This window comes from Anopheles marshallii, chromosome 3 (genome assembly GCF_943734725.1).
Source record: "Anopheles marshallii chromosome 3, idAnoMarsDA_429_01, whole genome shotgun sequence".
Taxonomy (NCBI): Eukaryota; Metazoa; Arthropoda; class Insecta; order Diptera; family Culicidae; genus Anopheles; species Anopheles marshallii.
In genome coordinates this window covers 51,405,177-51,418,697 of record NC_071327.1, presented here as the reverse complement: position 1 = coordinate 51,418,697, position 13,521 = coordinate 51,405,177, and the positions used below count along the sequence as shown (strand labels likewise).

At 37.6% G+C, this 13,521-nt stretch overlaps 1 protein-coding gene and 1 pseudogene across 1 annotated transcript; both read right to left on the bottom strand.

The window, feature by feature from the left end:
- LOC128712774 (uncharacterized) lies at positions 1 to 402 on the bottom strand (annotated as a pseudogene).
- A 1,774-nt stretch (positions 403 to 2,176) lies between these two features.
- On the bottom strand, positions 2,177 to 4,684 carry LOC128712773 (SCO-spondin-like). The gene is made up of 4 exons (XM_053807647.1): positions 4,618 to 4,684; positions 4,343 to 4,540; positions 2,478 to 2,645; positions 2,177 to 2,400 (listed from the first exon to the last, which is right to left on the bottom strand). Exons 1-4 carry the CDS (start codon positions 4,682 to 4,684, stop codon positions 2,177 to 2,179), a joined length of 657 nt encoding a protein of 218 aa, XP_053663622.1.
- Positions 4,685 to 13,521: the final 8,837 nt, after the last annotated feature.

Here is a 13,521-nt window from a genome sequence, read left to right as displayed (position 1 = left end):
TTAGTACAGCTCTTGTATATTTCTGTTCCCAATTCTAATTAATTGACATGTAATATGGACACTGACATTCTGGAATGCATTTTCCATTCTTAGACTCACGAATGAATCCAGGCTTACAGAAGCACCCTTGCACACACTGCAATGTACAAATTAGCTCTTCCCGATCCATGCAGGTCTTAGGACAAGCTGTACCGCACTCTTGATACTCCTCGTTTGGTCCACACACATACGAAGGGTACGGATGAGGGTAGGGGCAAGCTGTGGAGATACGAACAAAATTATAGACTTAGATTGCGATATGGACGGACATTTTCCCCACAACGCGTAATGCTTACCGCATAGTACGTTCTGGAGCGAAAGGATCAGCACGATCAGAGAAGCGATCATCGAAGCAGGTTTCATCGTGACTGTGTTGATGGTTGTGGCGGGTTTGATGCTTGAAGTAACTATCATGGATAGATGTGGAATGATATTCCGTTGCTTGAAGCAAGTACGTTTTATACCTACAGAAACAAAGCGATAAAGTAGTTGATCATCGACAAAATATGCAGGTGCAGTAGACGCTGGCTTTGTGTAAGACTATGTGATCGAGCATACCATCATCGTGTATCGACAAGTAAGCTACATTATGCACGCGTTTATGACATGTACATGGTACCGGACAATCAACATTGAAAAGAATGTTTAAACCTTTGAAGTAGGGAGTTTATTGAAATTTAAGTTCTTTAGGTTAGTATACATATGCGCCAACAAACTGAGATTCTCACAATGAGAAGTTTTGCTAGAACGTTTTATTTCTTTAGTACGCTTGAGAAACGTAGAGATCAATGGCGCATTTGACAATCATTTTTTGTATTATAGATATGTTAAAAAATTTCTATTATATATTATAAAATATTTTAAATACTATTTTATGTTATAAAACCGTGATCAATAGAACAAATCTAAATTTCTAAGGGCGATGTAACAATAACTTAAAATTATAGTTCATTGCTATTTTGATTATTTTATTGGTAAACGTTGTTCGCGCCTATGTCTTAACAATATCTTAAGCTTCAACATCGCTTTTACAAGCAGACTTACCGAGAGTCTTCGAAGTTTGTACACGGTAGAAATTACAGCGTTATAAAGTTTTCTCCGGATTGTAAGTACCAAACGAAAGCAAATATTTGAAGAATGGCCAGTATTTGAAGGCAAATAAGGTGTCCTATCGTCTCGCGAATGGGGGCGCTTGTTAGTCACCGAAGAAGGCTCCGTTCTCTACACAACAGAACCGGTTCCAAATCCAATCCATATTTTTCCACATATATGGAAGTCTGGCTACCTATCTAAATTGTTAAATAAAAGAATATCAAACAATACAAGTCAATAAAATGTCCTAGCTTCACGCCAATGGAGGCGATCGGCAGTTTAACGGGTGCAGCAGGATTGCAGAACATACATTGTATTATATTTAAACCCGATCGTTTTTTTTTCCTGTGATCTCCTGCTTTGAGTAAACCTCTAAAGTAAACCTCTAGTCAAGAATTAGACGCCAACTTATCTGTTGACCGCTGTTATCCTATTTTTCCATTTTGGCAAAGAAAATGCCGATTTCATTCCCAGGCTGAATATGTTTCGATAAAATAAAAAGAATCACCTCGGTCGAGTACACCCGGGACGAAGTGACCTTTCACTGTTTGGTGAAGGAAGTGTTTGTGATGAATGTAAATTGTATTTTAGCTTAAGTTACTTTTAGTTATAATGGCCTGGTCGTTCCTCTTGAATAAAAATCACCTGAATCAACGACCGTATTATAATCTTAGGTACTCCTCAGTTTGCTCAGCAATGTTCATCAACGATCCTGCTGAGCGGGTTCCAAATCGGTTTAAAGAGCGGTCACCTATTGGCCATTACAACTCTTTGGAGTTGATTGTCCACTCTGTAATTCCTTAACAATGTTCCTTTCTCGCTTAGTTCCTTTCTCGGAGCTTAGTTTGATCAACCTAAGTTTTAATTATTTTGTTTGTTTTCTTAGTTAAAAGTATAGATATACAATCAGACATTTGTGGATAACAATAATTATAGCAATGTTTTTTTTAAATTGAATACGCTCTGTAAAAAATAGATAAATAAAAAATGGGGCTCTTCGATCAGATTGGTTTAGTACAGCTCTTGTATATTTCAGTTACCAATTCTATTTCATTGACATGTAATATGGACACTGACATTCTGGAATGCATTTTCCATTCTTAGACTCACGAATGAACCCGGGCTTACAGAAGCACCCTTGCACACACTGCTTTGTACAAATTAGTACTTCCCGATCCATGCAGGTCTTAGGACAAGCTGTACCGCACTCTTGATACTCCTCGTTTGATCCACACACATACGAAGGGTACGGATGAGGGTAGGGGCAAGCTGTGGAGATACGAACAAAGTTATAGACTTAAATTGCGATATGGACGGACATTTTCCCCACAACGCGTAATGCTTACCGCATAGTACGTTCTGGAGCGAAAGGATCAGCACGATCAGAGAAGCGATCATCGAAGCAGGTTTCATCGTGACTGTGTTGATGGTTGTGGACGGTTTGATGCTTGAAGTAACTATCCTGGATAGATGTGGAATGATATTCCGTTGCTTGAAGCAAGTACGTTTTATACCTACAGAAACAAAGCGATAAAGTAGTTGATCATCGACAAAATATGCAGGTGCAGTAGACGCTGGCTTTGTGTAAGACTATGTGATCGAGCATACCATCATCGTGTATCGACAAGTAAGCTACATTATGCACGCGTTTATGACATGTACATGGTACCGGACAATCAACATTGAAAAAAATTTTTAAACCTTTGAAGTAGGGAGTTTATTGAAATTTAAGTTCTTTAGGTTAGTATACATATGCGCCAACAAACTGAGATTCTCACAATGAGAAGTTTTGCTAGAACGTTTTATTTCTTTAGTACGCTTGAGAAACGTAGAGATCAATGGCGCATTTGACAATCATTTTTTGTATTATAGATATGTTAAAAAATTTTCTATTATATATTACAAAATATTTTAAATACTATTTTATGTTATAAAACCGTGTTCAATAGAACAAATCTAAATTTCTAAGGGCGATGTAACAATAACTTAAAATTATAGTTCATTGCTATTTTGATTATTTTATTGGTAAACGTTGTTCGCGCCTATGTCTTAACAATATCTTAAGCTTCAACATCGCTTTTACAAGCAGACTTACCGAGAGTCTTCGAAGTTTGTACACGGTAGAAATTACAGCGTTATAAAGTTTTCTCCGGATTGTAAGTACCAAACGAAAGCAAATATTTGAAGAATGGCCAGTATTTGAAGGCAAATAAGGTGTCCTATCGTCTCGCGAATGGGGGCGCCTGTTAGTCACCGAAGAAGGCTCCGTTCTCTACACAACAGAACCGGTTCCAAATCCAATCCATATTTTTTCCCATATACGGAAGTCTGGCTACCTATCTAAATTGTTAAATAAAAGAATATCAAACAATACAAGTCAATAAAATGTCCTAGCTTCACGCCAATGGAGGCGATCGGCAGTTTAACGGGTGCAGCAGGATTGCAGAACATACATTGTATTATATTTAAACCCGATCGTTTTTTTTCCTGTGATCTCCTGCTTTGAGTAAACCTCTAAAGTAAACCTCTAGTCAAGAATTAGACGCCAACTTATCTGTTGACCGTTGTTATCTTATTTTTCCTTTTTGGCAAAGAAAATGCCGATTTCATTCCCAGGCTGAATATGTTTCGATAAAATAAAAAGAATCACCTCGGTCGAGTACACCCGGGACGAAGTGACCTTTCACTGTTTGGTGAAGGAAGTGTCTGTAATGAATGTGAAATGTATTTTAGCTTAAGTTACTTTTAGTTATAATGGCCTGGTCGTTCCTCTTGAATAAAAAAGAATCACCTGAATCAACGACCGTATTATAATCTTAGGTACTCCTCAGTTTGCTCAGCAATGTTCTTCAACGATCCTGCCGAGCGGGTTCCACATCGGTTTAAAGAACTTTAACCTATTGGCCATTACAACTCTTTGGAGTTGATCGTCCACTCTGTTATTCCTTAACAATGTTCCTTTTTCGCGGAGTTTAGGAGCTTAGTTTGATCAACCTAAGTTTTAATTATTTTGTTTGTTTTCTTAGTTAAAAGTATAGATACACAATCAGACATTTGTGGATAACAATAACTATAGCAATGTTTTTTTTAAATTGAATACGCTCTGTAAAAAATCGATAAATAAAAAATGGGGCTCTTCGATCAGATTGGTTTAGTACAGCTCTTGTATATTTCAGTTTCGAATTCTATTTCATTGACATGTAATATGGACACTGACATTCTGGAATGCATTTTCCATTCTTAGACTCACGAATGAACCCAGGCTTACAGAAGCACCCTTGCACACACTGCATTGTACAAATTAGTACTTCCCGATCCATGCAGGTCTTAGGACAAGCTGTACCGCACTCTTGATACTCCTCGTTTGATCCACACACATACGAAGGGTACGGATGAGGGTAGGGGCAAGCTGTGGAGATACGAATAAAGTTATAGACTTAAATTGCGACATGGACGGACATTTTCCCCACAACGCGTAATGCTTACCGCATAGTACGTTCTGGAGCGAAAGGATCAGCACGATCAGAGAAGCGATCATCGAAGCAGGTTTCATCGTGACTGTGTTGACGGTTGTGGACGGTTTGGTACTTGAAGTAACTATCCTGGATAGATGTGGAATGATATTCCGTTGCTTGAAGCAAGTACGTTTTATACCTACAGAAACAAAGCGATAAAGTAGTTGATCATCGACAAAATATGCAGGTGCAGTAGACGCTGGCTTTGTGTAAGACTATGTGATCGAGCATACCATCATCGTGTATCGACAAGTAAGCTACATTATGCACGCGTTTATGACATGTACATGGTACCGGACAATCAACATTGAAAAGAATGTTTAAACCTTTGAAGTAGGGAGTTTATTGAAATTTAAGTTCTTTAGGTTAGTATACATATGCGCCAACAAACTGAGATTCTCACAATGAGAAGTTTTGCTAGAACGTTTTATTTCTTTAGTACGCTTGAGAAACGTAGAGATCAATGGCGCATTTGACAATCATTTTTTGTATTATAGATATGTTAAAAAATTTTCTATTATATATTATAAAATATTTTAAATACTATTTTATGTTATAAAACCGTGTTCAATAGAACAAATGAATAAATTTGGAAGGGCGATGTAACAATAACTAAAAATTATAGTTCATTGTTATTTTGATTATTTTATTGGTAAACGTTGTTCGCGGCTATGACTAAACAATGTCTTAAGCTTCAGCATCGCTTTTACTACCAGAGTTACCGAGAGTCTTCGAAGCTTGTACATCGTAGACATATTAAAAGAATGTTTAATTGGAAAGAGAATGCTAAAGTACACGTATACACAGTGAAATGGTTTTTTGAAATGAGTACGTAAGCGTGGACAACCTAAACAGACGAACCCAGAAAACGATCTGGGCTAGTTGATCAAGCATTCAATTTATCGACAATTGTATAACAAACAGAAAGAAAAAAAATTATATTTATTTTGGATTTATCAATTGTACTATGTTGGACACAAATTTGTGGCAATGCATTGTTTCTTATCGTTTCGCACGTATCCCTTCTTACAGAAGCAACCTTTTACACATAGTTTGATGCAAGGTAAACCGTTATCCTTATTCTCGCAGGTTTTTTGGCAGGCCCAACCACACGTATCGTATTCTTCGTTCTCACCACAAACAAACGAATCTGCGCACAACTTTGTTCGAAGAACAAAGCAAAGTATAATATATAATATATATTATATTATATTATTATATATTATATTATTATATAATATAAGATTAATACACTATTTTAGTCTTATGTTACCTTCACTGGATGGTTGCGCTACCACAACGGTAAGCAGAAACGCCACCATAGCAAAAACTCCAAACGTAATGTGCATGTTTGGCGTTGTTTTCTTCACTGTTGATACAACCTCTCGTGGACTGCTGACGCGCTTGTGACACCGTTGCAACAATGTAGCGCTAGATTTATAAATAGCTGTGCGAGTACGTGAGTGTTGTTACTTGCGTGTATGCACGTGAATGAAATTGTTGCACACCGACGCATTGGGGAATGTATTTGCTGCATACCTGTTCTTGCTGTGTCGCATCGCATCGCGACCTCGTATGTGGTCCCCTTGTAGCGTTGTCACGCTTTACAGTTTTACAAGAATTACATTACATAGAAGTTTTACATTTAGCTCGTAGTAGACTCCACAAAACGAAAATATAATTTAAGACTGTGGAACGCGACAAATTAGGCTCAAATCGACCACAAATGGTATGGTACGTGGTATGGTAATGGTATTAAATAGTCTCGAGTCAAAAAGGTCGCGATTATGGATTGGCATACGACGGCGCTCGACAGCGGCGTATCGACAGTCGTTTAGCGTGTATTTGCAAGAACCCACTTCCATTGTGGTACGTGAAACACTAAAACTCCCGATCATTTCCAAAGCGCCCTGAAGACGCAACTGGTTTGGTTGGTTGCGGATTGACAGGAACAACACCGAGTGAAAGTGTCCTAGTGATGCCAATACCAATAGGTATGCCACGAACAGAAATGGGATAAAATTGCTCCGAAAATGCAGCTTCAAAAAATCATTGATGAGATGAGAATTGGAGAGTTTTCTATCCATATTACGATCGGTCGTCAAGATCCAAGCTAACAGTTTCTTTAAGTTACAAAAATCGCAGTTTTTGTATCGAATATAGTGTGTTTTTACAGGGAGTTCTAATTCTAAAGAATGAAATAAACAACATAGATGCGTGTCGTGTTTTAGTGTAAGGTTAGGATTTTTGGTGATTTTATGGATTTATTTTAATGGGGGGGTTGCACACATTTTCAAACCCATTTCGTTTTCAATAATACTTGCATCATGTGACGATCACTCAGCCACAAGCGCAACGAGTTCCATATGGCGGACCATTAATTACACCACCACGTCTACGTTCTAGCTGAAGTTGCTTGTTGGAAGTTATTTACTCTGTATAAAAGAAATCTTGATTTGAAAGACAAAGAATTTTCCGCCACGTCACGAAAGATTGCAGGAGACAACTGGAGGAGATGCACGTTGTAGATTCTGCACAAACACAAAAAGAATTCGCAAAGTTACTTAAACTATCGCAGCAAATCATTTCGCATCGATTGAAAGCAAAGGGACAATGATCAGGAAGGTGAAGAATTGGGTCCCATACGAACTTTTACATCGGATTGTAATTGGCGATGAATACTGGCTACATTCTCATAATGATAATCGGAACGGATTATGTACGTAAGGATACCTCGACCAAACCATATCGCCTGCAGCTAATCCAAATACTCCTGGCCAACAAATCATGCTGTGCATTTAGTGGGACAAGCGGTGCGTTATTCTGTTATGATCACAGTTCGCCAACAACAAATTATGCGTTTCAACCGAGCATTGTAAAAAAAAAACGGTCCCAATACGGGGCGAGATACGATTAAGTTGTTCTACAGGAAGTCAATGTACGGCTACATGTTGTGATACCTGGAATACTGAAGTATTACTTAACCCAACTTAATTGTTATTAGAATCGAAGGTCATCTCAGAAGGATGCCAAGCGGTTCGAACAACCAGATAAATAGTGGGCCACTTGCGTTTTATTGCAAAAGCGTGGGAAGGACGAGTGCAAAGACGATCGAAAGGAACATAAACGTGGAAATGGGAAGTCCTACTCCATCCAAACATTGCACTTTCGGATTAATATCACTCGATGTATCAAGATCTGACAGAACAGCACTTCTCCAAATATGATGAAGTCATAAAATGGCTCTTTTGCGTTAGCAGACAAAAAGCCGTATTTTCCTGACGCTTTACGAAACTTTTCTAAAAGATGGGAGAAGCAACGGAGAGTGCTATAAAATAGTTTTAGCCAAGTATAAATAATCTTTTTTTCGCATAAAACGCGTCAGAATTTGATAAAACATATGAGCTGTTTGGTACTCCTTGTAATTAATCGTAGTAACCGCTGACCGCAGACGAAATATCAAAAGATCGCTTGGAAAAGATTCGTGATTGGTATAAAGCAAAGGATGCTCTAAAAAAGAATCGCGAATCCTTGAAGAAGGCATTATAACATTCGACAAAACTTAATAAGATATAAAAATGCTATAAGAGATCCAGTAGGATCAGCTACAGAAACAGTTCATAACGTTCATAAATAACGTGTAAGTTGTATGATTTTAAAATAGGGTTCATTCAATTATTACGTAACGCTGTTAGGGGGGGGGGGGGGGGGGGGGGAGGGGGTTCCTTCAAACGTTACGGTTTGTTACATATTGGGAGGGGGGGATCAACTTTATATTACGTTACATAGAATAAGTTGTTCAGATGGCTAAATTATTGATGATTCTATTTTTCGTCATTCATCATTGCCACTGCTGCATAGTTTCGACCTCACTATTTGGGTCTATTTTAGTTGTGTGATTTGTATTCGCACCTTTATACATTATACATTAAGTGTAAATTTTTCTTTAAATTTAGTCTCAGATTCTTCATTTTGTATCATTATTGTTTGTATTTGTATTTGGAAAGAAGAATGGCGCCATTGTCTCGAGAATTGTCAGGCCTTGTTCTACCTCATGATCATTACGGTACCATTACGGAACCCATGATGAAAGACTTCGAACTATTGATTTGGAATTAGAGAAAAAGAATTTTAAGTATGCAGGTGAAACAGCTGCAGAAATATGGAACGATATAACATTCGGTGGATTCCCCGTAGTTTCGGATCATATTGACCCAAGTTCCTCTGAGTTATCGTTTGATTCCATACTTAGCTGTGATGCAGAATGGTGTTCATCACATGTACGCACTTCACAGTACTTTTTGCAAATAGTGAAATGTACAAATCGCAAATATTGCAGCACACCCAGAAGCAGCTTCGATATAATGCCAACGCAATTAATGTCTGCTCCGATTCGCATCAATCAAACTGCAGATGGGATTAAAGCCGTGTACCCAAGTTTTTCCAAAACGAGTGGATAGTTTGTTTCACTCTTCCTTAATAGCTCGATTAACACTGCAAAGATCCTACCTAAATCTCTTCCATCATACAAAGAGCTGCCATATGACCTATATTGTCCTTAATTACAAAAGGCGTTACAAAGCAGAGTTTGTAAAATTTGCGAAATATATTTTGCTTCACAAGTTTTGCTGAACCAACATAACCAAATTTATTCCACAAAAGATCGGTTGTTAGAATCGTCGTCACTGTCCAAACACGACGTAAATAAAAGTAAAAAGAAGGTGATTACGATCAAGGATCAGGAGTATATATGGTTGGGTTCAGATGATGAAGATTTGGGACACGTTGTAAACGATGATGCTGTCCCAATCGTCAGCATTGACCATCATATGCAGCCACTTGGCAAAACTTGTAATCTAAAAGTAAAACGTTTAAAAATCAGTAGCTTGGTGTTTTTTTTTCAGTATTATGTTCGAAATAAAAATGGAAGTTAAAATGTCGTAGATTTTTTTTGTAAAATAAAAAACAATTACTGGTTATTAGTGGGTAGGGGGGGGAGGGTTTCATAATATTACGTAATTAATTGAGGGGGGTTCATTCCAGCGTTATGTTTTGTTACAATGGGGGGGGGGAGGGGGTCCAAAATTCTCAATTTTTGCGTTACGTAATAATTGAACGGCCCCATATTAAATTCTGGTTGAAACTTACCAACTTTACTTACCAGAAAGAAGTACACCTGAGCTTTTTCTTTCATAATAAAAAAAAACGGATGCTCTACAAATATTCTTAACGACTTCAGAACATTGTTTTTTTTTTGTTGTTGTTGGTTTTGTTTGAGTGTGTGTTTCATAATGCTGCATTGTTTTGGTTTTGCACCCATTTTCGTTCTTTTGTTTGTTTACCTTGTTTGCTCTATTTCGTTTAACCCATCGTTTGACTGTTTCTTCTTCTTTTTCTTCTGCTTCTGTAGCATTGTTCGCCACTTTCTTTGATGGGTTGTGCGTAAGTGTGTATCCTAGTGTTATCCATGTGAGTGTATTTCTTTATGCTTGTGTACGTGTATGTGTGTGTGTGTTTACATTATCTTTATTGAATACTTAGACATTTCCAAAGGAGTACAAAATCCAACTCAAGAAACGGTCAGGAAACTGAGTTAGCCGTGCGCCTGTGCACCTACCACATGTGACGCGACCTTTTTGGAGCTAATCCGTTTTGCGTTTCATTGACGTTCCTCTGTACGTCTGCTCTGCTTCGCTCCCTTTGCCGCTGTTCTGCCTGCCCTGTCCGCACACTTTCACATTGTTTTACGATGCAGAATTTTCATTGCTAGGTTCGCCTTCCTTTTTTTTGGTTTAGGTTTTTTTTGTGTTTTTGTTTTCGTTTTGTTTCCTTGCTCACGTCTTGTTTTCGCTGACTAACTAGACTTTTTGCGTTCGCTGCATGTTCATGTTCGCTTGCTTTCGTCGTGTTCGAGGATTGTTTGCTAGGGTGCCGGAAAGTTCCGGCGCTTATAGTTAGTTTTGCGGGTAAAATGAGTATTTTTTAGTTTTTTAGTTTTTTTTTAGTATATCAACGCTTATGTCGTCAACAAAAGTACGGACAGAAAAACGGGAAGTATACAAAGAACGTTTGTTTTGCGGATTTCACTCACTTTTTTGCTAGGTGTTTTATTATTCTCCATCTCTCTTGCTCTCTCGCTTCTTTTCTCATTCTTGTCTTGTTTTTATAGGAAATTCGTCTTGCTTGTGTAGTGTGTGTGTGTGTGTATTTTGTATTGAATGTTGGTGTACAAGTGTTTATTTTCATGTTTTTCATGCGTTCTTTCGCAAAACAGCTTTTCAAATGCACGTACGTTAGTATGCGTTGCGTGCCGGTTTGCCAGTTTGGCTTCGTACTTTCGTGTATCATCGCTAGTAATCTTATCAATAATTGGCACAGGGTTTTAATGTAAGAGTTGTGGTTCCTTTTTGAGTGTTTGCATCATTTTAGACTAGAGTGTCGCATTTGTGAGGAGTCTGAATATGTACGTATGTGTACGTAAGTATGTAGGACACAACTAAACGGGCACAGTAAAACAGAAACACCACCGTTGGCTTTAATTTCGGTGTAAAGAACGTGGAAGAGCTTGTTTGCATCATGCACTAAGGGTTCACTTCTGCAACTGCAATAATGATCTTCGTAGAGGATCTTCACCCAGCCAAAAGGAACGCCATTATTGCCCTTCGCTTCTTCTGCAGCTCGATGAAATTGTATTTGTAGCGATCGTGGCATTAGTCGATCGTACCTCGTTATTCTCATTAAGGCTCTCCAACTTAATCAATACAAACACTATCAAATGAACGCACACATACACACACTGAACAACAAACCAAACCGATTGCCGGTGTGCATGAACGTTGGTTTTGATTTCTTCGTTTGTTTTTCTCAATTGTTGCTGCTTTTGTTATGCGTCTAGGCGATGAAACATCATCGATATGAAACGTAGTATGTGTGTGTGTGCGTGTGTGGGTATTAAAATCCTAATGCCGATCGCATGACAATTAGTGCGGAAATGGCATATTTGGTGGAAATGGCGCAACCATGGATCCGTTGCGCGGGTAGTACACTGACTACCATCGTGATTTACCTGTTTATTTAACTAATATATTTCTATAAACTGTCAACGTTTTGTGTTGCATTGTTCTAAGTACGTGTAGTTTTGCAAATATCTTAATTTGTTAGTGTGTGTTTGTATTTTTATGTGTTTTTTTTGTAGTTGTTGTTTCTTACTTTCGAATACTTTCAGGTGCAATTGAAACGTTGCTTTGTAACGAATGTTGTAATGAACCGCTAAGCCAAAATAGTAAAACATAAATGGTTTAATAATTGTTTAAAAAACAAGGTTTAAAATGTTATAACTGTCATTTTTTTATAAAGTTGAAAAAATAAAAACTAAACAAAGTACGAAAAACATACAACCTAACTTAACGCAGCATTTAAGTCACTGTAATGCTTACTTTAAGTAGTAAACAAACTTACAGATAACGTGCCGAACTGTTTACTATTTTAGCATGTATCACGTTAGTGTTGTTATCTTGTAATCGTCTACACTTTGCAATATGTAAGTGTGTGTATGTGTTGTTGTTTGCTTCGTGTGCAATGTGTTGGTGTATGTCACGCGTGTACATGATTGGGAATGTATGTGTGTGTGTGTGGTAATCATAATAATCATTAGTATTTAGTAGTTTTTAGTAGTGTTTTAGTAATTTTGTATAGATTTTCTTTATATTGTTTGTAGGTTTTTTGTGTGTTTCCATGTTTTTTTTTTCTTTCCCCCCTTTGTTTGCTGCTTTATGTTTCGGTTTCAATTTAATTGTTTTTTTTGTCGGCATTTTGCATTGCTTTCCTCCTTCGGATTTTGTTCGTTTGTAGTATCGGTTTTATGCGAGCCTTTACAGTTCGTGTAATCGTCTGCTTTTTCCTGCTTTTTCTTGTATATATGTTTGTAAGTATAAGTGTGTGTCTGTGTGCTTAAGTGTGTTGTTGTTTTTTTGTTTTTTGTTTGCTTTTCTACCTGTTAGTTTGGCTTAATTTTTTTAACTTTATTTTGGTTTGTTATAAAATTCAATTCCCTTTTCCATCGTACATGAAAGTTTTGTTGATGTTGTTGATTTGTTTTTACTATTGTGTGAGTGTGCTTAATTTTGGTTTATACCAATTTGCTTTTTACTTATGTGTGTTTTTCTTGCTCTTTCCATTTTGTTGCACGTACACACATATGCCTCACGCTCACTGTTCACACTACCCTTAACTTGCTGCCGTTCCGAGTGGTAGTGTGGTAGGTAATTTACTCTACATTTCTACTCTGTTTCTGTTTGCGACTTAGTTTAGTATGATCAGTTCGTCATTGTTGTGCCGCAGTCGATCGATCATCGACCACCGGGACGATAAAACAACGAGAACAGTTGTACGGAATGGGTTTGCGTATGTGAGCGCCATTGGTGCAGATAGTAAGACTTGCCCTGTTTGCGTAACACCACAGGCAGGAAAAACAGAAACACACTAAGGTAAACGTTACACGCAGTTCGTTACGCAACGACGCAATCAGAGTGTTTAGTTTTAGTGAGCGATAGAGAGTGTGAGTTTCTTTTATTTTCTACGGTTTTTTTTATTCGGGAAAGGTGTGGTTGTTTTGTGTGTGTAGTTTTTAATTACTAGTCTGCCCTTTTGCTTGTCTGCAGTGGTAGTTTTTTTATTTTTCTTAAGCCGCTGTCATACGCTAGCTTCTCAATTCGAAGTCTAGTCATTCTTTCACTCGATTATACAGGTTTATATTTTATATTCTATTGGTTTAGAATAAAAAATGATCAAAAAGGTAAAAACAAACTCTAAACAATGTTTCTTTCCCGTTACCATCTTTTTCACTTCTTCCCATAACACACAAACACACATACAC

Excerpts from the sequence above, each read along its gene's own strand:
- LOC128712773 (XM_053807647.1), bottom strand. The coding sequence starts at position 4,684 with ATGAAACCTGCTTCGATGATCGCTTCTCTGATCGTGCTGATCCTTTCG. Across the intron at positions 4,541-4,617 it reads GCTCCAGAACGTACTATGCG|CTTGCCCCTACCCTCATCCG; the intron begins GTAAGCATTACG and ends GTATCTCCACAG. Across the intron at positions 2,401-2,477 it reads GCTCCAGAACGTACTATGCG|CTTGCCCCTACCCTCATCCG; the intron begins GTAAGCATTACG and ends GTATCTCCACAG.